Here is a 27,963-nt window from a genome sequence, read left to right on the forward strand (position 1 = left end):
AAAAGTCCTGTACCTGGAAAACTACAGAACATTGAAAAAAGAGATAGAGGAAGACATAAATAGAAGAACATACTGTGTTCATGGATTGGTAGAATCAACATCATTAAAATGTCCATACTATCCAAAGCAATTTATAGATTTAATGCAATCCCCATTGAAATACCAACGGCATATTTCACAGAACATAGAACATAGTCTCCAAAAATTCATCTGGAATAAAAAAAGACCCCAAATAGCCACAACAATCCTGAGAAAGAAGACCAAAGTTGGAAGGATCATAATACCAGATATCAAGCTATGTTACAAAGCCACAGTTCTCAAAATTGCCTGGTACTGGTACAAGAACAGACATATAGACCAATGGAACAGAACAGAGACTCCAGAAATCGACCCAAGCCATTATGCTCAATTAATATTTGACAAAGGAGGCAAGAGCATACAATGGAGTCAATATAGTCTCTTCAATAAATGGTTCTGGGAAAATTGGTCAGATATATGGAAAAAATTGGAACTAGACCACCAACTTACACCATACACAAAATCAAACTCAAAATGGGTAAAGGACTTAAACGTATGACAGGAAACCATAAAAATCTTAGAAGAATCCATAGGCAGCAAAATATCAGACATATGTTGTAGCAATATCTTTACTGATACAGCTCCTAGGGCAGTGATGGCGAACCTATGACACGCGAACTCATTTTTTGGGTTGATTTTTCTTTGTTAAATGGCGTTTAAATATATAAAATAAATATCAAAAATATAAGTCTTTGTTTTACTATGGTTGCAAATATCAAAAAATTTCTATATGTGACACGGCACCAGAGTTAAGTTAGGGTTTTTCAAAATGCTGACACGCCGAGCTCAAAAGGTTCACCATCTCTGTCCTAGGGCAATGGAAACTAGGGAGAAAATAAACAAATAGGACTACATCAAAATAAAAAGCTGCACAGCAACAACAACAACAACAAAAAAGCCATCAACAAAACAACAAGAAAGACCACTACATGGGAGAACATATTTGCCAATGCTATTTCAGATAAGGGTTTAATCTCCAAAATTTACAGGAAACTCATACAACTTAACAAAAGGAAGATAAACAATCCAATCAAAAAAGGGGCAAAGGACCTAAATAGACACTTTTCAAAAGAGGACATACAGAAAGCCAAGAGACATATGAAAACATGCTCAAAGTCACTAATCATCTGAGAGATGCAAATCAAAACGACAATGAGGTACCATCTCACACCTGTCAGAATGGCTATCATCAACAAATCAACAAACGACAAGTGCTGGCGAGGATGTGGTGAAAAAGGAACCCTCGTGCACTGCTGGTGGGGATGCAGACTGATGCAGCCACTGTGGAGAACAGTATGGAGTTTCCTCAAAAAGTTAAAAATGGAACTCCCATTTGACCCAGTAATCACACTTCTAGGACTATATCCCAAGAAATCAGAAACACCAATCAGAAAGGATATATGCACCCCTATATTCATAGCAGCACAACTCACCATAGCTAAGATTTGGAAACAGCCTAAGTGCCCACCTACAGATGAGTGTATTAAAAAACTGTGGTTCATCTACACAATGGAATACTATGCTGTGGTAAAAAAGAAGGAATTATTGCCATTTGCAACAGCATGGATGGAGCTGGAGAGCATTATGCTAAGCAAAATAAGCCAGTCGGAGAAAGATAAACACCACATGATCTCACTCATATGTAGGATATAATGATCAACATAAACTGATGAACAAAAATGGATCCAGAGACAAGGTGGCACTAAGCCAGCGGTTCTGAACCTGTGGGTCGCGACCCTTTGGCGGTCGAACAAACCTTTCACGGGTCGCCTAAGACCATCCTGCATATCAGATATTTACATTACGATTCATAACAGTAGCAACATTACAGTAATGAAGTAGCAATGAAATAATTTTATTGTTGGGTCACAACATGAGAAACTGTATTTAAAGGGCCAGAAGGTTGAGAACCACTGCTGACTAAGCAGACTGTCCAACCTCAGGAAGAAGGCAGGGGAGGAGGGGTTAGAGATCAACCAAAGGACTTGTATGCATGCATATTAGCATGACCGATGGACACAGACACTGGGGTAGTGGGGGCTTAACCTCGGGGGTGGGAGTGGCTGGGGGGGTTTTAATAAGGGAAAAAAAGAGACATGTAATACTTTAAACAAAAAAAAGTCAAAAGAAGAATAACATTTTGTGAAAATTATGTGAAATTCAAATTTCAGCCTCATAAAGTTGTGGAACACAGAAAAAAAAGTTTCAACCAATGAATGCATAAATAAGTGGAACAACAAATGGATGTTTCTCTCCCTCCCTCTTCCCCTTCCTCTCTATAATTAATCAATCAACAAATAGAGGTGTCCCCCCAAAAATGTATATACATTTAAAAAATACTTTTTAAAAAATTTCCTTTAAAGAAAGTATGCTCTCTGAGCCAGAGGGGAGCTGGCTTATAAGGACAGAAGTCCCTGTCCCTGGTCCCTGATGGTCCATCTTCATGAAAATAACAGCTCCGAATCCTCACAATTCGATTGGCCCAAAAGGTACTGTCCTGATTGGTCAGAATAGAACCTCCCTGGATAGGGAAAGCCTCAATTCTATTGGTTGAAATACGAACCTTTTATAAGGGCTGGCTCAGATGGCAGAAATACAGTGCAGGCAGGCAGTTTAGTTCAGGCTTCCTTGGATGTGCAGTTTGTGTGAGAGGCCCCTGTGCAGAAATGGCTGCTAGGTTCTGATTTTTGTTATTGTTGTTGTTTTTTTAAATTTGAGCCCACTTAGTCACCAGGAGCCCTTCTCCTAGATGTCTTTTTTCCTAGGGGTTCACAGGTGGTAATCTGTGGGGCAAAGGAGTTGGAGGATAATGCCTTATGTTTTAATCTCTGAGACAGAGATTCCGGTTCACTTAAACTGAATTTATTGCAGAGAAAAGACATAAGCTAAATATGAGTTTAAAATCTAATCGATGCTAGTTTGCTTTGAGATCATATTAAGAGAGTACACTTAATTATCTATACATATATTGATATAGATAAACTATATCTATATTAATATGCATTCTATTATATTAATTATATCACATTAACTATATTAAGACTATTATATTAATTATATTATTAATATAATATAGCTGTACATTATTAATATTAAGAATATTAATTTTTTGTATATAACACCTAAAAGAAAAAAATCTGTTCTATATTCATGTGACTATGTGGGTTTCATCTTATATGATATGTTAATTCCTACTTTCCCAGTTCTAAACATGTCAGTGGCACCTCTTTTTTTGAAAAGTAAAAAGTATACTCATTTTCTCTTTTATTTTGTAATAAATGAAGGCATTCAGTTATCTGGAGTGACACAAGATCGAAACAAAATTGACTGGTTGCAAGCCAATCTGGTCTATTTCACCCTGTGCCAATGCTGTTCTTATAGCTGTGAACATTTACATCCAGGAACTACTAGTATCCTTTGCAGCATCCTCTGGCTACACTCTACCTTATAATTCCTGAGCCCAAGCTTCCTACCATATTTGTTGGTAAATTCTGCTCTTGTATCTGCCACCACCAGAGGCCGATTACCCAAATTAGTACATAGCCATAGAGGCTAGTCATTGTGACCTCTAGTCAACGGTTAACCACAATTTCTCATATAAAACTATAGAAGGTCTTACAAAAAATTGCAGATTTCCTGAAAGACAAGCATATTTGTAAATAGCCTCTTAGTGAGAGTCTTATAACTCCCCATGTTGGCTATCAGATTCATGTTCAGATGAGTTGCCATACTAGGCAAGAGAAGGATGTTAGAACAGATTGAGGTCATTTTACTTATTCAGTAAATACAGGTGTCCCCCAAAAAATGTATATACATTTTAACAGCTGATAACTCAATTGATGTTACTTTCTTTTCAGATTTAACCTATTCGAATTAATAATTATTCAGAGTGTGTATACATTTTTGGGGATACCCTGTATTTCCCTTTGTGTTCAAAGAACTGTGCTAGGAGCTAAAATACAAAGATGAATAAAATGTGGGATCTTGTTTCATGAAGCTTTTGGCCTAGTGACAAAAGTACAATTCCAGCACTAAGTAAAGATGCTATGAAAGCAACAAAGGGGGAAGCTGTTGACTCCCTGAGGAAAGTTAGAAATGGCTTTGCAGAAAAGAGGTGCTTGAGTTGGATCCTGTAGGAAGAGTAGGTATTTTCCCAAAGATGAGTATACAGCCCTGGCTGGTGTGTCTCAGCGGTTAGAGTGTCAGCCTGCACACTGAAGGGTCGAGGGTTCAATTCCCAATCAAGGGCATGTACCTAGGTTGGAGGTTTGATCCCTAGCCCCGACCAGGGGCACATATGGGAAGCAATCTCTCTCTCTCTCTTTCCCTATCTCTAAAAATCAATGGAAAAAATATCCTCTGGTGATGATTAACAAAAAGAAAGAAAAAAGATGAATATACAGTTATGAGTAGAACACATCCAAATTCACAGGGCTAAGAAATAGAAGCAAGGCACATTTGGTGACCTGTGGGTAGTTTGGAAATGAGGATGTGAAGTTTAACACACACAGTAAAATAATTTTGCAGAGAGGTAAGGGCCAAAATGCAGAAGTCATTGCATGCCATGTAGGGGAGTTTAAATATTATTCTGGACAGTGGTAAACCACCAAAAGGATTTAAGCTGGAATTTATAAGGTTAAAATTGAGTTGTAGAAAAGTCCCCGCTAACAGTATAGAGTACCACCTGATTGTAACATCTGGGCTGCTTGGAAAATTAAAATACCACATTTTAAAAGGTCAGAACTCAAAATCTGTCTCTTCAGTTGGGCTTTCCTCTCGCTGAAGCACTTCTTTGATACGGAATTATTTAAGCAAAAACAGTACCACTAATAAAGGGTAATGTCTTCAGCTTTCAGGGTCTGAGCTGAGAGCTGATTTCTCTTTGTTTGATTTCAGGATCACCATCCATCTCAGCAGGGCCAAGGTGGGTTACATGGAATCTATCTCAGGGCCTTCTGCACAGGTCTGGACTCCGTTTTGCAGCCTTATCGACAAGCACTGCTTGATTTGGAACAAGAGGTAAGAGAGGAGATATGGGAACAACACCTCTGGGACAGAAGATTAGGGCATGTTTTTGAATTTGAAATGCCTTTTGATATGGTCAGGTGGTTAGGAGTAAGCTATTTTCTACATGGCTGGAGAGTACAGTGTATTCTCTGTGATTGTCCAAGCCATGATCAAAGTGGCGTGCAGCTCATGGCAAAGGTTCCTGGGTAAGAAGAGCCCTAGCTTTGATTTTATTATCACCTGAAAATCAGAATTATCTTCTATAAATCATCAATTCTCAATAGCCTAAAACTAACACTAAGCCCATTCTTAGATTTCATTCTAGTTTTCATAGATCAAACAGATTTGAGATATTTTGTATGGAGCTCTAATCACAGTGTTTCTTGTTGCAGTTCCTGGCTGACCCCCATCTCTCCATATCACATGTCAATTACTCCTTAGATCAGGTATGCTGCTCAAGTAACACAATGCCTTGGAATCTGTTGATATTGTTAAAATAATCCAACTTGTGAAATTTTTTGAGAACTTTTTTCCTTCTGGATTAAAATAGCCCAGCATTTTATATTTTGTATGCTTTCCTAGGTCAGAACTGTTTGAAAAGCTCCAAATTTAGTTAAAACTTAATGTCTGATGTTAATGCTCTAAATTGACCTCAATATTAACAGTTTTGCTAGTCTCAGAAATAGAGACTGTTTCTATCTGCCGTTCTCTATCTGCCACTAATCCCATATCAAGTTGCCTTAAGATATTGGATCTTGCCCTAGCCAGTTTGGCTCAGTGGATAGAGCATCAGCCTGGGGACTGAAAGGTCCCAGATTTGATTCCCATAAATTAGTTGCAGGCTCAATCCCAGCCGTGGCTGGGGCGCGTGCAGGAGGCAACCAATGTGTCTCTCTCACATCGATGTTTCTCTCTGTCTCTCCCCCTCCCTTCCACTCTCTCTAAAAGTTAGTGGAAAAATATCCTTGGGTGAGGGTTAACAAAAAAATAAAAAATAAAAAAAGATATTGGATCTTGGCTGCTCTATGGTATTGCCATCTTTGTTAAGTGGGATTATTTAGAAACAAAAGCATTTCCTGAAGTAATTTTTTTCCTTGTATTTGATTATAGATCCTCCTAATTATTCTCTACTTTGCAGTTCCAGCTCCTTTTTCCCTCTGTGATGGTTGTAGTAGAACAAATTAAAAGTCAAAAGGTAAGAACTATTGTTTTTCCTTTTGCTTCAGTAAGCACCAAGTAAATATTCTTAATTAATTTTGCCTTACATTCTTTTTTGAAGACTCTAGATTTTAGTAGTTTGTATGTATGTATGTATGTAACAATATTTGCTTGGGTATTATGATAAGTGTCAAGAATGCAAAAATAAATTATGACCTTGTCCCTAAGTACCTTCTGGTCCAGAGGTGGGGGAAATGTTAATAGACATACTCAAGAATGCTGTTGGATAATAAAATAATGATATGGATGTTTGGAGATGGGAGCTTTTTGCACTAAGGATTTAAAACTATTGTATATGGATCTTAAGGAGAAGCTAAAAGTTAATTCTTAGAAAAAAAGAAGGCAATAGTTTCTTGTTAGGGTGTTGGCAGTTTTATGAAAATTAGGCCATTGGGTAAAACCCGCATGCTTATTATTTATTAACTATGCCTATTCTTATCACAAGTTTTCATCAAATGCACTGAAAAGTTAGGGCTCCCAATGTCAGGAGAATGTCTTTTCTAGGCAACATCAATAATTCTGAAGAGTAAATGCTTTGAGATTTCACATTAGAAGAAGAATTAACAAATGGATTAAACATGTGTTTTTAGCTCATTCATGTTTTTAAGCTGTTATATTTGTGCCTTGCCTAATTAGGAGTGCTCACCTTGGTGAATATCACTAGTTAGCCAGTTAATTTGCCCAGTTTCTACTTTATTTTTTCACCTTGTGAGTACAGAAATTTATATTTTGCTGCATTCACTCTGTCTAGCAAAGCCAGAAGGGGAGGTGCTCTTTCGTCTTTCAAAGCTGATTGCCCTCATCATATAACATCGAGCTTTTATTGTGCACTTGCTGTGTACCAGGCACTGTGCTAAGTACTTCACATACATTCAGTCCTCTAAGGGGTCAAATAGGTTAAGGAACTGTCTGGGGTCACACAGATGGTAGGAAATGGTAGAACTGGACTATAAGCCCACATCTGTCTGACTCCAAAGACTATGACCATCTGCACTCTACTAATCTATCTCCCAAATTGGAGGGCACCTTCTCAGTGACTGGATTCAGTGAAAGGATTCCATGCCTAGCTGCACATTTCAGTTGACTTCCAGCTTCCACTGGCCACAGGAAGGAGAGTGGACAATGAGCAGAGGGATTGCTGATGGGCAAACCTTCCTTCCTGCCGGGGGGTGGTAGAGAAGCTAGTGTGCTATGGCTCCACCCAGCAAAAAACGGAGGTGGCCAAGAACATGGGCTGGAGATGAGACTGGGGATGATTGCAGACAGGCAAAAGGGATCCTTTTAGAATGATGGAAATGTTATGAAAGTGGATTATGGTAATTGGTTGCACAATGCTGTAAATTTACTAAAAATTGTTGAGTAGTACACTTAAAATGGGTGAATTTTATGTTATGTAAATTATTCAACAATAAAACAGTTTTTTTTAAGAGAAAGCCAGAGGGCATAGAAAGAAGGAGCAGATTTTTAGAAAAGTGTATACTTTAGAAGTAGTATAAATTAGGCCTTAATCTGAAAGAACGGGATTTCTTTACCTCTTTGCTTGGAATTTCAACTAAATGTTTCTGGTTTCTCTAGTGCAGTACTTCTCAAAATTCATTGTGCATTATAATCACCTGAAGCAAATTGTTAAAACCAGGTTGTTGGGCCCTACCCCAGAGGGTCTGATTCAGGAGGCCTGGAGTAGAGCCCAAGAATTTGCATTTCTTGTAAGTTCCTAGGCCAGTGATGGCGAACCTTTTGAGCTCGGTGTGTCAGCATTTTGAAAAACCCTAACTTAACTCTGGTGCCGTGTCACATATAGAAATTTTTTGATATTTGCAACCATAGTAAAACAAAGATGTATATTTTTGATATTTATTTTATGTATTTAAATGCCATTTAACAGAGAAAAATCAACCAAAAAAATGAGTTCGCGTGTCACCTCTGACACGCATGTCATAGGTTCGCCATCACTGTCCTAGGCGATGCTGCTGCTCCTTGAGGTGAGGCCAAATGGAGAGGGGTAGGGAGGCTGAGAATCCATACTTAGAGAATAACTATTATGATATTCTGATTTATAATAAGAAATACATATTTGGTCTTCGTATTATTGTGCCGTGCTCAGCACGGCCAGGGGTGAACCTGAGAGGGGGTGGCAGTGAAGGATTAAAGAAGACAGACAAGAGAATAAAGCTGGGGCTAGGTGAGACGCTGCTCTCGGATGGAGAGACAGTGCCACAGCCTTCACGCCGAGTCTTTATTTTATAGCCAGATTCCATGAGGCAAAGTAAGGGCTTGGTCAAGATGTTTACAATGTTCTCATGGTTTCGAATCTACTCAATTACATGCACCTGAACTCTATCAAGCTTTGTTTTGGCGGCACTTGCTGCACCTCCCACAGCCTACCTCACTTCTTAGTTCCGACCATAAGGTCAAGCTTACAACCACAGCCTTTGGCTATAATTGTGCTGGGAGGGCTTTGCCCTCCAAGCTGGGACTTGCACGTGGCAAACGAGAGGACCGTGACCTCTCATTAGTCTGAGGCTTGAACCTGTCCAGATGCTGTAGCCGCTCTCCATAGTTTGTGGCACAAAGCTCCTAAAACCCTTGGAATTTCCTAAGTGATAAGAGTGATAAAGGTGTCTTGATATTCATAAGAAACCCCTATCAACCTCACCTGAGTTGTTGTTTTAAATTGTGTATTTTTTTAATCCTTACCTGAGGAGATTTTTTCTATTGATTTCTAGAGAAAGTAGAAGAGAGGAAGGGCGGGGGGAGGAGAGAGAGAGAGAGAGAGAGAGAGAGAGAGAGAGAGAGAGAGAGAGAGAGAGAAACTTTGGTGTGAGAGAGACACATTGATTGGCTGCCTCCTGCATGTGCCCCTACTGGGGCCTGGGAAACTGCAACTGAGGTACATGCCCTTGACCAGAAATGGAACTCATGACCCTTTGGTCCTCAGGCAACACTCTAACCACTGAACAAAGGTTGGTTGTTTTTCTGGGTTTTTAAAAAATATTTATAAATTGATTGGAGTGACATTGGTCAACATGAACATAGAGGTTTCAGGTGTGGGTTTCTAAGTTACAAGACCTGTATATTGCACGGTGTGCCCACCATCCAAAGTCAAACTTCTTTCACCTTATCTTAGGTCCTCCTTTTTCCCCCACCCCCTTCCCTCTGGCAACCACCACACTGTTGTTTGTGTTCATGAGTTTTAGTTTTATATCCCACATATGTGTGAAATCATATGGTTCTTAGTTTTTCTGTCTGACTTATTTAGCATGATGTTCTCAAGGTCCATCCATGTTGTTGCAAATGGTGCTATTTCATCCTTTCTTGTGGCTGAGTAGTATTCCATTGTGTATATATACCACATCTTCTTTATCCAGTTCTCTATCATGGACATTTTGGTTGTTTCCATGTTTTGGCCACTGTGAATAATACTGCAGTGAACATAGGGGTGCATATATCTGTGCGAATACATGATTTCGAATTTTTCGGGCATATACCCAGGAGAGGGGATTGCTGGGTCATATGGTAGCTCTATTCTTAATTTTTTTGAGTAATCGCCAGACTGCTTTCCATAGTGGTTGTACCAGTTTACATTCCCACCAGCAGTGAATGAGGGTTCTCTTTTTTCCACAACCTCTCCAACACTTGTTATTGCTTGTCTTGTTGATAATGGCCACTCTAACAGGCACACCTGCGTTGTTAATGAGGTGACTTTTGCACAGCACTTAAAGATATGCGCTGGTTGCCAGGGGTATCAACCATGTGATTGGAGAGTTGGAACTTTCAGTCCCACCCCCAACCCTTGGGTTAGTGGGGGCGGGGGAGTGCTTGGAAATTGAGTTCAATCACCTGTGCCTGATGATTTAATCAATGGTGCCTGTGTGATGAAGCCTCCATAAAAACCCAAGAGGACAGGATTCTGAGACCATCCAGGTTGGTGAACCAGAACAATTCCACCTGCACCATGCAGGGCCCAAACTCCGTGGGGATAGACACTCCTTTGTTTGGGATCTCATCCTATGTATCTCCATCTGGCTGTTGACTCCTATCCTTTCATATCCTTGGTAAAAACAAAAAAAACCCAAAACTGTAATCTAGTGAATAACTGGATTTCCTGAGCTCTGTGAGCCACTCTAGCAGATTCATTGAACCCAAGGAGGGGGTCATGGGAACTTCTGATGTATAGCCAGTGAAAAGCACAGCAACAACCTGGACTTGTGATCGGCTTCTGAAATGGAGGATGGTCTTGTGGGACTGAGCCCTTAACCTGTAGAGTCTAATGCCATCTCAGGGTAGAGTCAGAATAAAATAAAAATGTAGGACACCCCAGCTGGTGTTTGAGAATTGCTTGGTGCTGTGGGGAAAACCCCACACATTGGGATTGTAGTCAGAATCAAACTATACCTGGATCTTATGATCAAGTTATCCCCATTCTCTACTCGATTGTGCCCTCTGGATTGAATATAGAATATGAGTTTGTGCTACATGAACTACTGAAATGGAATCCAGATTGAAAAGGCTGTGTTTTCCACAGATTCATGGTTGTCAGATCCTGGAAACAGTATACAAACACAGCTGTGGAGGTTTGCCTCCTGTTCGAAGTGCACTAGAAAAGTAAGTTATGGTTCAATTGGGGGTTGGGGGCAGCGGTGGGTGGTCAAGTGACTTGACTGCATGGGTTTTATTTTCAGGTTCTTATTTTCTGGGGAAAGGTATAACCAGGATAGAAAAGACCCATGAGCAGAGGAGCCCATGTAATCCTTTTGATGGCTCAGAAATTGCAAAAAGAGGATTATAAAGTGTTGAGTATCAAAGCTAGATGTCCTTGAGGCAACCCTTTTAATTTTTGGATCTCATCATCCTGGGAGAATTTCCATTACATGTGCCGGATAATGCCTAGCTGTGTCTAAACATGTGTATTTTGAATAGCTGCTATTTTTCACATCAAGGCCCTTAAAAATGTTTATACTTTGTAATCCCATAATGCCACTTTTAGGAATTTTATTCTAAGAAATGTATTCAAAAGAAAATAAACATATGCACAAGCATTATTCATTGCAATGTTGTGTACTATATCAAGAAATTAAAAAATTACCAGCAGTAGAGGAAAGATAAAGATACATTCTCTTGATAGACTATAATGCCATTAACACTATACATACTATAAAAACACGTAAGAATATTTTTTATAACACTAATTGAAAAAAAGGATTCAGCCCTGACCAGTTTGGCTCAGTGGCTAGAGCGTCGGCCTGTGGACTGAAGGGTCCCAGGTTCAATTCCGGTCAAGGGCATGTACCTTGGTTTCGGGCACATCCCCAGTAAGGGGTGTGCAAGAGGCAGCTGATGGATGTTTCTAACTCTCTATCCCTCTCCCTTCCTCTCTGTAAAAAATCAATAAAATATATTTTTAAAAAAGGATTCAAAAGTATGTCTTATGATTACAACTATATTAAATGTATATGGAGTTTCATGAAAGACTGCTCATTTGACTTGTATCCTATTCCCCTCTTCTTCCTCGTTTCTTAAAAAGAGGGTATGGGAAAAAAGAGGGTGTGGCATTGATTGAAAAATTGAAAATCAGTGATCTCTGAGGTGCCTCCCAACTCTTAACAATTCCATTTTAACCACTACACAAGTAAGTCCTCAGATGAGCAGGAAAATTTCCAGAATATGTTTCTGGACTTACTTCTCTATTACTGTGCCTTTTTTTCCATAATAAAAGAAATTAATTTTGATTGTAGAAAATACAGACATGCAAAGAGAAGAAATAAAAATCACCTGTTTTCGCAGTCCTTTGAGATGCCCAATTCAACTTTTGGTGTATATCCTCTCTAGTTTCTCTCTGTATAAACAGACTGTATAGTTTTATGCATTGAATATAAAATCTTATGTAGATAACTAGGGGCCCAGTGCACGAAATTCGTGCATGGGTAGGTTCCCTAGGCCTGGCCAACGATCAGGGCCGATCTGTGGGGCGACCAGCGGGGTGATTGGGGGGGCCCCCACTGGCACCTGCCTTGACTGGCCTGGCACCGCCTGCTTGCCAGCTCTGCTCCCCGCCGCCGCTGCCAGTCGCCTCCCTCTGTGGGGTGACCAGCAGGGCAGTTGGGGTGCCCCCACTGGCACCCATCTTGGCCAGCCTGGCACTACCCACTCTCAGGCCCCAGCTTGGGCTGGGGGCAGCTCCTGTGTTGAGCGTCTGCCCCCTGGTTGTCAGTGCACATCATAGCAACCAGTCATTCTACCGGTCATTCCATCATTCAGTCGATTTGCATATTAGGCTTTTATTATATAGGATATAATAAATTTATATATTTTCAGAGACCAAACTTTACAGACCACAGAGTGTAATGTGCAAAATTTAATTTAATTTAATTTAATTGCCTTTCCATTTAATTTTTTAAAGAGCTATTCCATTCAGTTAGCATCAATCTCTTTTAGTTTCTTTTTCTTCCCCGGTTATTTTGAAAATTTTCAAATCTACAAAAATGTTGAAAGAACTGTACAATAAACACCTATATACCCTTTAATTTCACCAGTTAACATTTTGCCACATTTATTTTTTTTCTTTCTCCCTCTATATAAACTGTGAAATGTATATGTAAATTTATATATTTATATGTAAACACCCACATACATACCATAATTTTTTGCTGAGTGATTTGAAAGTTGTAACAAATATAATAACACTTAACCCCTTAATGTCAGCTTGTATTCTTTAAAAAGGGGCGGGGGCGCATTTTCTTATATAACCTCAATACCATATTATACTCAAGAAAGGTAACATTAACTCAACAATATGATATCCAAACTATCTCTGAATTTCTTCAGTTCCCCTCCAAAAATTCTTTATAGCTGTTCTTTTGTGAATCCAGGATCCAACCAGTGTTCACATGTTGCATTTGGTTGTCATGTCTTTTTAGTCTCCTTTGCTTTTATTCTTTTTCTTTTCTTTTTTTTTAATCTTTGATGACTGACATTTTAAGAGTTCTGACCAGTTGTCTTGAAGAATGTTCCACAATCTGGATTTTTCTGTTCTTTCCTCATGTTTACATTTGGGTTAAAAAATTTTTTTGCAAGAATACTACATGGGTCATATTATTTCCTGTTGCATAATATCAGAAGGCACAGAAAATAAGTTTGTCCCATTACTGGTGTAAAGTTTGGTCACTTGGTTTAAGTGTTTTCCACCAGATCTTTCCATTTTAGAGGGACATTTTCCCCTTTGTAATTAATACGTTATCTGGTGGTAATCCTTTGAGACCATGTAAATATCCCATTCTCCAACAACCTTTCTGCATTTTGTTGGATCATACTTGTTCAGGTATACCTGCCTGTTATGTATTGAATCTACTCTCCTTATGTGATTCCAACAAAAAATAAAACAAATTTAATACTATGTTAGCCAAAGGGAGACTCCCATAAGTCCACTTAATTTTAACAGTAATATCAGTGTTAAAACTTAATATACACAAAAGGAGGAAAGAAAATGTGTTTCTCCTAAAAGACTATCAGAGCAGTCACTGAACATTTCAGACTTCAGTATGTAGGTCACAAGTTTGGAAATTTAATCAGTCCAGCCACAAACATTTAAATTAAAAATACCACAATTATTTTTAGCTTACTTGGTCATTTCCCTATGACTCATCAACCTCTCAGGCCTCTGTTTATCTTGTAGCAGTTTAAAGCGTATCCTCTGTGCCCTTGTGGGCTTAGTGTTCTTTAAGTGGACTTCTAAGGGTCTTGCTTCTCTCCCTACTCAGAATCCTGGCTGTGTGTCATGGGGTCATGTATAAGCAGCTCTCGGCCTGGATGCTACATGGACTCCTCCTGGACCAGCATGAAGAATTCTTTATCAAACAGGGTCCATCTTCTGGTAACGTCACTGCCCAGCCAGAAGAGGATGAGGAGGATCTGGGTATTGGGGGACTGACAGGAAAACAACTGAGAGAACTCCAGGACTTGGTGAGAACATAGCAAGAAGCCCAGCATACTCCTCACAGGAATCAGAAAAGACTACAGCTAAATGACCTTTTGGTGACCCTGCTCCAAGTTCATCATAGCCTGGGCACCTTCCATAAATTCTTTAGATATAAACACTTGTCTTTATCTTTTTTTAATACTTAAATGTAATACCTAACTTAATGTGAGACTACAAGACAGGAAATAATTTGTGAGATTCCTTTTGTTTCCCCTTTTCCAAGTATATGCTTTTAAATGGTTAATAATAAGTCTTGTGTCCTAAAGTAGTTTGTAGCTACCCTGTAGTATTTATTTATAAATATATTTTTATTGATTTCAGAGAGAGGGAGAGAGAGAGAAACATCAATGATGAGAGAGAATCATTGACCAGCTGCCTCCTGCATGCCCCCTACTGGGGATCAAGCCAGCAACCTGGGCATGTGCCCTGACCAGGAATTGAACCGTTATCCCCTGGTTCATAGGTCGACACTCAACCACTGAGCCACACTGGCTGGGCTACCCTGTAGTATTTAAATGCAGTTTGGAGTTTTGATTAAACTCCCCAAAGTCCTCTCTTGTCCTTATTCATCCATCCATTCATTTATCCTGTTAGAACAGTTAATTAAATGGGTGTTATGTGCCAGGCACTGTTCTAGGTGCCACAACTATGTAGACAAATAATAGGTAGTAGTCCATGTCCTTAAAGAGCTTATAGTTTAGTGGAAGATATAAGTAAACAGTAACATTACAGTGTACTAAGTATTCTGGAAAGAGTAAGTACGGGTATCAGAACATGGTGTTAAAGTAACTAGAGAAGTCTTTTCAGTGAAATATATGGGTAAATTGCAGAGTTTGAGAGGAGAGGTCAAGAAACGTTCCAGGCACGTGTGTAAATATTCTAGGGAAGGATGTGTGTAAAGTACAGAGCCCATGAAGGACGTGGCTCATTTGGGGAACCATTAGTAATTCAATTGAAATGGTCAAGTAAAGACTGAAGTATCTTGTAAGGACAGTGGAGGGGATGGGGGAAGTGGCAATCTCTGAAGCTGTTGAGTTAAGCAGAGGTAAGATCATGAGAGCCCTTGTAAACAGTGGGAAGGAATTTGAACTTGAACCTGAAAAGAGCTGGGAGCCAGTGAAGACTTTTAGGCAAGATATTAGCACCATTGGACTTTATGATAGATCACTCTGGATACTGTGTGGGGATTCTTTGTGGGTTTTTTTTTAATCAAGATTCACTGTAGGTACATTAGAAGAATGTGGGTGAAAATAATAATGGCTAAGCCAAGGGTATTAACAATAAATATGGAGAAAAATAAAGAGGCTTGAGAGAGATTTAAGAAGTGGAATAAGTAGGCCTTAGTGATTGATTGGATATGGACCCAGAGGAAAGAATCAAGGATGATACCTAAGTGTCTGCTTTCAGCAGCTAGGCGAGTAGTGATGATAAGCAATGTATATTGCTAGTGTTGGAGGAAAGAATATGGATCTAATTTTGGACATGTTGAGTTTGAGGTACTTGTAGGAAATGTCCAGTGGGCTGAGGCTGGCGCTCATGAGAGCAATCTAGCTTAAAGGTGACGATTTAGGCATCATCAGCTTTAGCAATATTTAACCTGGGGTCCACGTGGGACTTCAGGAGGTTCTGTGAAATGTATGTATGTATATTTGTCTGGAAACTTTTATAATTGTAGAGAGTTCTGTGACGTAAAAACTTAAAATACCTGTTATGGTGAAAAATTCAGCCATAGAAGATGTGATTGTCGATAAAGAGGATGGGGAGAGTGAAAGGAAAAGGAATAGTGCCAGGAGGAACACCAGCACGAAGACCAAAACAGCGAGGGCAAATAGCAGAGATCAAAGTCAGGACAGTCGAGTCCCTTGGAACTAGATAAGGATCAAATCTAAAGCAAGTCAGGGATTGGGGTGCTGAGTGATTGGGGGGGGGGGTGTGTATCTGGGCCTTTCTGGGCTATGTCAGTGGTTCTCCAGCTTCACTGTGCACCGGAGTCACCTGGAGAGCTTGTTAAAACAGATCGCTGGGCCTCATTGCCCAAGTTTCCTGTAGATCTGGGAAGGGGCTTGAAAATTTGCATTTCTTATAAGCCTAACCAATGGACACAGGCACCAGGCGGGTGAGGGCATGAGTGGGGGGGTGAGGGGAGGGATGGGGGGATAAGGACACATATGTAATACCTTAATCAAAGAAAAAAAATTTTTTTGAGAAAAAATATTTGCATTTCTAACAAGCTCCCATATGAAGCTGATGCTGCTGGTCCAGGAGCCACACGTTGAGAACCACGTGGCTAAATGACTTGGGGCTGGATAAAGAGCTGGGCAGAGCAGGCATGTACACAAATCATAGACGTGTAGATTTGGGAAAAGATCAAGTATTCCATGGTACAAGTAGAGAAACTGAGTTCCAGATCTGCACAAGTAGTAAAGGCGGAGCGAGGACAAAAATCCTAATATTAAAAAAACACTGGTCCCGCCAGTGTGGCTCAGTGGTTGAGTGTTGACCCCTGAACCAGGAGGTCACAGATCCCTGGTCAGGGCACATGCCCGGGTTGTGGGCTAGTTCCCAGTAGGAGGCGTGCAAGAGGCAGCCAGTCAATGATTCTCTCTCATCATTGATGTTTCTATTTCTCCCTCTCCCTTCCTCTCTCTGAAATCAATAAAAAACATATTACAAACAACAACAACAAAACACTATTATTTCCACCATCTCCTGTGCTGCCTGAAAATGGAATACATCTTTCTAACGCTAGATGCAACCTCAGATTTAAAATCCCTGCTCTATTTCCAGAAAATATATATCACATATTGGGATGTTTTCTTGTTTTCCCTTTCTTCATACATCATCTCTGATATGGGTTACTTCCCTGACCAGCGCCTGATAGAGGAAGAGAACATGCTGGCACCATCTCTAAAGCAGTTTTCCCTGCGCGTGGAGATTCTGCCATCCTACATCCCAGTGAGGGTTGCTGAAAAAATCCTGTTTGTTGGAGAGTCTGTCCAGATGTTTGAGAATCAAAATGTCAACCTGACTAGAAAAGGTAAGAATATCCCTGCACAACGTACCCCATCCTCCAAGGCCCTTCTGGATAGTGCTCGAACCCAAGTACCCCTGGTCCTAGTGAGTGGTGAGTAATGTTTATGTACTGAAATTTCAGCACAACCATGACGTGCTTGCTCGGGAGCCGGTTAAGGAGCTGCACCAGCAGGATGGGGGACCCTTGCCTCCTGGTTGTGCCCCGCCTCCTGTGACGGTGCCTTCCCATTTTGCAGGATCCATTTTGAAAAACCAGGAGGACACTTTTGCTGCCGAGCTGCATCGCCTCAAGCAGCAGCCGCTCTTCAGCCTGGTGGACTTTGAGCAGGTGGTGGACCGTATTCGGAGCACTGTGGCTGAGGTTTGTCTCATCGTCTGTTTTCTTAGGAAGAAAGTGGATTAATTTCCCCAGGAATTGAATACTTGACTTTTGCTTCTTAATGTGGTTAGAACTTAGCTTGGAGGGAATTGTTTGACAGAGTTGAAGGGCAAGAAGTAGGAAATGAAAAGATTCTCTCTGTTCTTAATAGTAGAGTCGGAGCTGCCTTAGCCTCTTGCTCCTGGCAGGAGTTTACGAGTTAGTTAACTAGCTGCTGAATAAAGGGCGGTCTTCGTTTCATTTCACATCGTCAGCATTTTGAATCTGTCTGTATACAGTAGTTGGCAATAACTCCAAGGAACCGATGGATTCTGAGTAAATGTAGTGCCTTACTTATGTTTTATAATGGCTTTATTACTTATTCTGCCATTTGTGGATATGATACTCCTGAGGAAGACAGAACAGGTATAATTTTCCCATTCCTGTAAATGAAAACAACACTCAGGAAGCTAACTTGCCTGGTGTTGCACAGTAAGTAACAAAGGTGAGGTCAGAAATAGGTCTTATGACCCATACCCAGTTCATTGTTCATGTGTGAATCGTGCTTCATCCATGAACTTAAATTATGACCAGTACTTTTTCAAATGGGCATATGGTCTGTCCTTATGATACAGTTTGGCTCACAGGTGTGTGATAATGTGAAATGAAATCTTCAGTTAGTCAACTGGGTTGTTGATTGTGTTAGTGGTTTTCAACTCTGGCTGCGCGTAGAATCCCAGTGGAGATAATAAAGCTTACTCGCACCATGTCCTTTCCTCAGAGCTTCTGATTTGTAAGTCAGGAGGGCATAGGTACTTGTATTTATACCAACCAACCAATAAACAAACCCCTGCAGGTTATTTTGAAGCATAGCCAATGCACTAGGGCAGGGGTGGGCAACCCCTGGCACGCATGCCAAACATGGCACGCCAGTAACTTTTGCTGGCACACGAAACCCTCTCTTATAATCTTCCATTTACAATTTTTTTCTTAATATCGACTTTTTTATTTTTCAGATAAATTCAGTGTAGGTGCATCTTAGATAAATAAATAATTTTACTTAACAACTTATCTTAAAGACCATAGACATGGATTGACGAGAGAGGGGAAGAGCAATTACATCTATGCCTCTGCCTTAACTCTCCCTGCTTTCCTAGATCCGACCAGTGTTTTGGTTTCATCCACATACGCTTGTGAATCTTTGTTCTCAGTGATGAATTTTGTTAAGTCTCATAATAGGAGTAGCCTGACGGATGAAAGTAGTAGCTCGTGCATATCTCTGAAAGTCACGAAATACAAACCTGATGTAAAATCTGTCATCAGTGATGCAGCAGCAAAAGTCCCACTGATAATATCAAACGGAGTCATAAAGTTTTCTGTCGGACTATCAGTGTACATGTATACATTAAAAAATAAATGTATTTTTCATCATCATATACTGTTTTTGTCGCTCGAATAAATTTTATTATTTCTTCAAGGTTCTTTTTTTTTTTTATTCTTTATTCACTGCACAAACCAGATTCTTCTCCAGTCTCTCCTCTAAATTGGACTTCACCCTACATCCCTAATTTCTGTTCAGTGTTTTTATGAAAGGCTTTTCTCATTAAGACTTTACTGATGTAGGAGAATCACCACTCCCATCACTCCATGTATCTGGGGCTGCTCCTTTTTTGGATACCAGCTCTGCCCTTGGCCCTCCTCACTCTTGTGGTCCCAGTGATCCACACCCTGCTGCCTACTCCTCATTCCTTGTCTTTTTGTACCCACTGCTTCCCCTCAAGGTTCTTCACATACGTACACCTTAAGAGATATCAAGTAGGTGTAACATGTTCTCAAAAAACTAGGGTTGGCACGCAGAAGAATTTTGAGTCAGAGATTTTGCTGGTTTTGGCACGCACTCACAAAAAGGTTGCCCACCCCTGCACTAGGGTCAGTGTCCAGAACCTGAGGAAGCTTAGCATTAGGTGCCCTCACATTGGAAGCCCAGTAATCTGTTACAAATTGTCATTATCTTTTTTGGTCACTGCCTCAAAAATTTCTAGGTGTTGGAGACAGAGTTGTGTTGTAAACATAGAATATTAGACATTAAAATGGCCTTGAAATATCACTTGATTTGATTCTTTATGGACAAGTAAATATCTGAATTACCTAGAATACACTTGCTATCACTTCCTGGCCTTTTGGCTGAGATCAAGTGTAGAGTACATTTTCCTGCCCTTTCAAACTTTCAAGACACTCCTCTGTCCTTAGCCAGGACAGTGCTTGTCTAGGGGGCTGGTGTCTTCAGTTCCTTTCATCTGTTTTATTGAATCAATTTCTGTTCTTTTATCATTTTTGTGATAACTCTTTGGAAAATATAATTAATGAAGGAAAGTAAAATTGTCTTGAATTAATAAAATAAAGTTTCAAAAAATTTTTTTCTGGTGAAATTCTGAAATGCACATATTACTAGAAATAATATTTCCAGTTTGTAAAAATGATAGACAGAAAAATTGAATCGCAAACTCTGAAGTGTTTTAGAATTTTACCTAATTGACTTTTTTTGAAAGGTACTGTTGTAACAATAACAACAACTTATAGTAATGAAAAGAAATACAGTGTATCCAGAGGGGAAAGAGGGAATGTCTTGCAAATACATATACTCATCCCTTCTTGGATCTTTCTTTTCTTTTCTTTTCTTATCTTTTTTTCTTCTTTTTTTTTTTTGTTAATCCTCACCTGAGGATATTTTTTCCACTGATTTTTAGGGAGAGTGGAAGAGAGAGGGAAAGAGAGAGAAACATCAATGTAAGAGAAACACATCGATTGGTTGCCTCCAACCAGGGCCAGGGACTGAGGAGATGCAACCAAGGTACGTGCCGTTTACCAGAATCGAACCCAGGACCCTTTGGTCCACAGGCCGACGCTCTATTCACTGAGCAAAACTGGCTAGGGCTCTTCTATTTTTAATATTTGTTTCCTAAGATTATATATATATATATATATATATATATATATATGTATATTAAATGTTACTTTGACTTTGTCCACAAGTTTGTTGCCTACGTTGTATTTTCATTATCATTTTGAATAATTTTAAATTTTCTTTTATAATTTTCTTTTTAACCCAAGGGATTTATTAAGTTTTATATTTATTGCACTATAGTTGGAGAATATAGTCTGTATATTAGTCCTTTGGAATTTATTGAGGCTTCCTTATGGACTATTAGTAGATCTGTTTTGTGTTTTTAATTGGTCTTCATCTGCCCAGAGAATGTATATTCTGTGCTGAGTCTAGAGCTCTATGCATGTCCTAATTCCTCATATTCAGGTTAAATGTTAAGCATGCGTGTATTTATAAGGAATATATGTTTTTTGTTTTTTGATATATACATAATGTCCTCTTTATCACAAACTTATATGTATATAGTATATTTTCACTTGAATTCTATTTTATTAGTTATTAAGATCACTATCTAGTTTTCTTTCAAGTCATATTTATGCCTTCTTTCATCCTTTATTTTCAGCCTTCCTATGTGCTTTATCCCACCCTTCATACCCTCCCTCTCCCAGGCAACCACTGATCTGCCATATATCCCAGCGGTTGCCAACCGGTGGTCCACGCACCACTGGTGGTCCATGAGGTCCAAAAGGTTGGCAACTGCTGATATAATCTGTCACTATAGATTAGTTTGCATTTTCTAGATTTTCTATAAATGGAATCAAACAGTATGTACTATTTTTGGTGGGAGGTGGGTCAGGCTCCTTTTACTCTGCATAATTATTTTGAGATTAATCCATTTCGCATGTATCAATAGTTTATTTCTTTTATTTTAGCTTGCACACAACACTCATAACCATCGTTAATACGTGTTATTTTAAACGCTTCTCAATGTATTACAGAAGAGCTATCACATCCATTTCCTGAAATGACACTCTTCTCAAAGTATACTAAACATCCAATTCTTTTTTTCAGTCTTTCAATTGCAGTTGACATACAATATTATATTAGTTTCAGGTGTACAACATAGTGATTCAACATTTATATAACTTACGAAGTGATCACCCTGATAAATCTAGTACCCATCTGACACCATACAAAGTTATTAAAATATTAGAGGCCAGGTGCACGAATTCGTGCACCAGTGGGGTCCCTCAGGCTGGCCGGCAGGATCAGGCCAAAACTGGCTCTCCAACATCCTCTGAGGGGTCCCGGATTGTGAGAGGGTACAGGCCAGGCTGAAGGACCTCTTTGGTGCATGACTGGGGCTGGGGAGGGACATGAGAGGTTGGCCAGCCAGGGAAGGACTGCGGGAGGGTTCCAGGGCGTGTCCAGCCCATCTAGCTCAGTCCTGACCCGCCAGACCCCAGCAGCAAGCTAACCTACCCGTCCAAGCATCTGCCCCCCTGGTGGTCAGTGCACGTCATAGCGACTGGTCGACCAGTCAACTGTCCCCCCCCACCCCCACCCCGGTGGTCAGTGCACATCATAGTGACTGGTCAACTTCCCCCTGGTGATCAGTGCACGTAATAGCAAGCGGTTGAGCGGCCTTAGCATATCATTAGCATATTACGCTTTGGTTGAACGGACAACTGGACACTTAGGATATTAGGCTTTTATTATATAGGATTAACAGTGTTCCCTATGCTGTACTTTACATCCCTGTGACTATTTTTATAATTTCCAATTTAAATCCCTTCCCCTTTTTACCCATTCTCTCAACTACCCTTCCATCTGGTAACCATCAATTTGTCCTCTATATCTATGAGTTTGTTTCTGTTTTGCTTGTTCATTTTTGTTTTTTAGATTCCACATATAAGTGAAATCATGTTGTATTTGTCTTTATCTGACTTATTTCATTTAGTATACTACTCTCTGAGAGGTCCATCCATGTTGTTGCAAATGGCAAGATTGCATTCTTTTTTATGGCTGAGTAATATTCCATTGTATATATATACCACTTCTTTTTTATTCATTCATCTATCAATGAGCACATAGGTTACTTCCATATTTTGGCTATTGTAAATAATGCTCTAATGAACATAGAGGTTTGTATATCTTCTCGAATTACTGTTTTGGATTTCTTTAGCTAAATACCTGGAAGTGGAATTGCTGGGTGATATGGTAGTTCTATTTTTTAATTTTTTGAGGGACCTTGTTTTTTGTAGTGGCTGAACTTTATACACAGGGTTTTCTTTTTTAAAATATGTTTGTATTGATTTTAGAGAGAGAGGAAGGAAGAGGGATAGAGAGATGGAAACATCGATGAGAGAGAGAGACATCGATCAGCTGCCTCCTGCATACTGGGGATTGAGCCTGAAAACCAGGCATATGCCCTGACCAGGAATTGAACGAGGGACCTCTTGGTTCATGGGTCCATGCTCAACCACTGAGCAACACTGGCCAGGCTATAAGGGTGTTCTTCACATCCTCACCAACACTTGTTATTTCTTATCTTCTTGATCGTAGCCATTCTAACAGGTGGGAGGTGATATCTTATTCTGGTTTTGATTTGCATTTTCCTGATGATTAGTGATGCTAAGTATCTCTTCATGTACCTGTTGGCCATTTGGATTCTTTTTTGGAAAAATGTCTATTCAGATCTTCCTGTTATTGAGTTGTATGAGTTTTGTTAATATACTTTGGATATTAGCCCCTTATCAGATATATGGTTTGCATACATTTTCTCATTCCATAGGTACCTTTTCATTTTATTGATTATTTCTTTTGCTGGTCAGAGGTTTTAAGTTTGTTGTAGTCCCACTTATTGTTTTTTGCTATTGTTGTTTGTGATTTTGGAAAATCATTGCCAAGATGAATATCAAGGAGTTTCTTCCCTACAGTTTCTTCTAGGAAGTTTATTAGTAGGTCTTATGCTTAAGTCTTTGATCCATTTTGAGTTAATGTTTGTATATGGTGTAAGACAGGAGTCCAATTTTATTTTTATGCATGTGTTTATCCAGTTTTCGAAGCACCATTTATTGAAGAGACTATCCTTTCCTCATTGGGTGTCTTGGTTCCCTTGTGAAATATCAGTTGACTGTATGTGTGGGGATTTCATTGTGAGTTTTCTGTTCTGTTACATAGGTCTCTATGTCTGTTTTTATGCCAGTACCATACTTTCTAAATTACTGTAGCTTTGTAGTACAGTTTGAAATTAGGAAGTGTGATGTCTCCAGCTTTGTATTTCAGGATCGTTTGGGCTATTTGGGACCTTTTGTGGTTCCATACAAACTTTATAATTGTGTTTTCTATTTCTGTGAAGAATGCCTTTGGAATTTTGATGTATGGGATCTACCATGTATGGGTAATATGGACATTTTATTTTAATTCTTTTTAATCCTCATCCAAGGATATGGAGAGAGAGAGAGAAGGGAGGGCCGTTGATGTGAGAGAGAAACATCGATCGGTTGTCTCCCATATACACCCCACCTAAGGATTGAACCCACAACCCAGGTATGTACCCTGACCTGGAATCAAACTGGCAACCTTTTGGTGCACAGGACAACGCTCAACCAACTGAGCCACACCAGCTGGGTAGGGTAGTATGGACATTTTAACTATTAATTCTTCTGATCCACAAACATAAAATGTCTTTCAGTTTGTTTGTGCAGTCTTTGATTTCTTTCAGCAAAGTCTTGTCGTTTTTGTTGTATGTATCTTTCACTTCCTTGGTTAAGTTTATTATTTTACTCAGCATAATTGAGATTAATCCATGTTGCATGTATCAGTAGTTTACCCTTTCTATTGCTAAATCAGTGTTTTTTCCCTTCCTCTGTTGATAAATATTTAGGTTTTTCCCACATTGTAGTTTTAATTTGCATTCCCCTAATGACATTAACATTTTTATATGCTTATTTACCATCCATATATCTCCTTTGGTGAAGTGTCAGTTCAAATCTTTTGTCTATTTTTATTGTTTTTATTTTGTTTTTTTACTATTTGAGTTTCAAGAATTCTTTATTCTCGATATAAGTCCTTTGATATGTGACTTACAAATATTTTCTCCCAATCTATGACTTGCCTTTTCATTCCCTTAACACTGTCTTTCAAATAGCAGAAGTTAATTTTGACTAAATCCAGCTTACCAATTTTTATTCTTTTATGGATCATGCTTTTGGCATTGTGCCTAAGAAATCTTTGCTTAACTAACCAAGGTCATAAAAATTTTCTCTTGTTTTCTTCCAGAAATTTATGGTTTTCAGTTTTACTATTAGGTTTGTGATCATTTTGAGTTAATTTTTCTATGTTGTACAAGGTATGAATCAACTTTTTAAAAATTTTAGTATCTTTTATTTATTCATAAGAAAACAATTCACATAGCTCAAAAATAAAAATACAGGAGGAAAAATGCTTTGACTCCATGCCCAGTTCCCATTTTCCTTAACCCAACATTATAAATTTTCTTTCTTCTGCATAGATATATATTTGTGGCATATGTAAGGATTACGAATATGTGTTTTACCCTTTGTTACACAAAAGATAGTTCACTGTATACAGTATTATACAACTTGGTTTTCTCTGCTTAACAATGTCTTGGTAATATTTACACATTTCCCTAGAGAAGGTCCTGGTTATGTTTTACAACTACACAGTATTCCACTATATGGATTGAATCAACTTTTAATTTTTTACATGTGGATATCCAATTGTTCTAGCAACTTGGTTGTTTGCTGTAGAGTTTTGGTACATACCCTTTCTAAGAATGTTTCCTTTTGTTTCTTGTTTGTTTTTCTAAAATCATGAAAGGATATTGACTTTTATCAAATGCTTTTTCTGCATCTATTGAAGTGATCATATGGTTTTTATTTTTTATATTTAATTTATTAATTACATTCATATTTAAATGTTTAATTTTTTATTGAATAAAATTTACATAACACCATTTGAGCCATTTAAAGGTAGTATAAAATTCATTGGTTTTTAGTGTATTCACCATGTTGTATAATCATCACTACTATTTAATTTCAGAACATTTCCACCTCATATATTATTTTGCTGTTAAACTACCCTTTCATTCCTGGATTTAACTTGACTTGGTTATGGTTTATATTTTTTTGTCAACATTGCTGGATTTGTACAAAACCATGTTTTACGTTAATTTTCATTGTAATGAAATGTTGTCCCTGTTTTGTTGGTTCTTTTCACAGCATCTCTGGAAGCTGATGGTAGAAGAGTCAGATTTACTGGGTCAGCTGAAGGTAATAGCTTAGCTGTCCTATTCACTCTTAAAATGATGCTGGTGAGCAGTGACTTCATTTTCCAGCCTCTGCTGAGAGTGCTGATTGCCTGTACCCAGATTTCTAGATGACCTGACATGTCCTCGGCCAAGTGGGCCACCTCCACCTGTTACTACAAATGAACTACAGTACAAAACTTTAGGTGTTAAGTTTCTCCTGGCGTAACATAACTGTTTTTACTAAATGATACCAAAGACACTCCAGACATTCAGCCCTGAGGGATTGTTAAATATGCCCCTTTAAAATGCCAGAAGCCTATGTCCTTTTGTACGGTAACTCAAACTGATGAACTTTGGAAATTATGTGTGTAAGTCCAGTACGACAGTGAGGAGCTCAGGGCCCTGCTGGATTACCAATTATAAACTGAAATTCTTTTTTGCAGATCATTAAAGACTTCTACCTTCTTGGACGTGGAGAACTGTTTCAGGCCTTCATTGACACAGCTCAACACATGTTAAAAACACCACCCACTGCAGTCACGGAACATGGTAATTGCCCTGGGGGCCTGAGGATGACCAGCTGACTAAAGTTGTAGGGTGTTTCTTGGCTACTGTCGAACCATTTCGGCTGCTCCTCATAAGCGCAGACTGGCTAGTTACAGAGATGCAAGGCCTTCCAGGTAGGCTTCCCACCTGGTCACGGGGAGCAGCCTCTTGGCTTGTGACCGATTCTGGAAGAGTCGGTTCAGGCCTTCAAACCATCAGATTATAGCCTTATATCCCTATGGGACACCTTGGGACTTATTGCCACCTACTGTACTAGAATTCTTTAGGTTGTAATGATGGGAACCTAACCTGAACTAACTTAGGTAGAAAAGGAGAATACATTTGCTATTGTATCTGTAACTCCAGGGGGGTAGGGTATAGCTGGGCCTCAGAACAACTGATGTTAGCAGCTTGAATTCTGCTAAGATCCTCTCTGTCTTACCATGTCTTCTCTGTGCCCCTTGTACACTCCTTGATGGCCTTACATTTCCATCTGGAAACGTGGCCACTAGCAGATCCTAGGAGCATGCTTCACAATGTCTACTGGAGGAGCCAAATCTGATCTCTTTGGTAGCAAAATAAAAAATTCTGAGGAAATTTTTTGATGAGCCCAGCCCAGATCATATACCTATTCCTGGAACAGAGAGGTCAGACATCAAGATGTGCCTTCCTCAGTAAAGTGTTTATCTTTGACCAACGGGGATGATCACTATTCCCATTCAGATTACATGAGGGAAGTTGGGTGAGGATCAGAGTAAAAAAGAAAATGGGGGGGGGGGTGGAGGGGGACAGAGTTACTATTTTTCTAGCTCTATAAAACAATCGATGTCCACTACACTTACATAGGACTTTTTTGGTTGCAAATTTCAGAAAACCCGATTCAAACTCACTTAAAGAGGAGAAAATAATTTATTGATTCTTATGACTGAAAAGGTCAGAAGTATGATGGCTTTAGGCAGAGTTTGAGCCAATGGCTCATATGACACTTTCAGGTTTTGGTATCATTCCATCTTTACCTCTGCCTTTCTTCTCAGACAGGCCTGTTCTGTATGGTGGCAGGATGGCCTCCAATGCACACACACACACACACACACACACAGCTGTACTCACTCAGCATCTGAAAGCCTCTTAATTGGCCTGGCTTGGGTCATGTTCAGACCCCTAAACAAAATAGTGTATCAAGGTAGAGCATCAAGGTAGAGCATCATATTCCATTTGATCATGCCGGAGTCCCCTGCCAGCCCCTTGGATCAGGTATTGTCAACCCTGGGCAGGGTGATTCTCCAAGGAAAATCAGAATGCAGTTACCAGCAAGAGGAGGAGGAACGCATGCTAGTCAGGCAAAAGCAATCGACGTCTATTGCGTCCTACTGTTTGTTTTCGGCAGCTGGGGGAGGTGGGAAGCAGAAGTCTGGGTTTGTTATGTAGCCAAGCACCCGTGTCAGCCCATGTTCTTTCTTGCAGACGTGAACGTGGCCTTCCAGCAGTCAGCACACAAGGTGTTGCTAGATGACGACAACCTCCTCCCTCTGCTGCACTTGACGATTGAGTACCATGGGAAGGAGCACAAAGGTTGGCCATTCTGTCGT

General features: G+C 39.5%; 1 protein-coding gene across 3 annotated transcripts in view; it reads left to right on the plus strand.

Annotated features, from left to right (window-relative positions):
* The window catches only part of TUBGCP4 (tubulin gamma complex associated protein 4), a 48,187-nt gene that overhangs the window by 11,655 nt on the left and 8,569 nt on the right, over positions 1–27,963 (plus strand). Inside the window, exons 3-12 of one of the 3 annotated variants that reach the window (XM_006093087.3) lie at positions 4,975–5,097; positions 5,478–5,531; positions 6,224–6,280; positions 10,829–10,908; positions 14,061–14,262; positions 17,150–17,315; positions 17,548–17,672; positions 25,800–25,850; positions 26,272–26,377; positions 27,839–27,946. In XM_006093087.3, the coding sequence (XP_006093149.1) occupies positions 4,975–5,097; positions 5,478–5,531; positions 6,224–6,280; positions 10,829–10,908; positions 14,061–14,262; positions 17,150–17,315; positions 17,548–17,672; positions 25,800–25,850; positions 26,272–26,377; positions 27,839–27,946 (1,072 nt within the window). The remainder of the gene's footprint in view (positions 1–4,974; positions 5,098–5,477; positions 5,532–6,223; positions 6,281–10,828; positions 10,909–14,060; positions 14,263–17,149; positions 17,316–17,547; positions 17,673–25,799; positions 25,851–26,271; positions 26,378–27,838; positions 27,947–27,963) is intronic. The other 2 variants (XM_023757561.1, XM_023757563.1) reach the window with 2 other exon arrangements.

This window comes from Myotis lucifugus, unplaced genomic scaffold, assembly GCF_000147115.1.
Source record: "Myotis lucifugus unplaced genomic scaffold, Myoluc2.0 scaffold_109, whole genome shotgun sequence".
Classification (NCBI taxonomy): Eukaryota; Metazoa; Chordata; class Mammalia; order Chiroptera; family Vespertilionidae; genus Myotis; species Myotis lucifugus.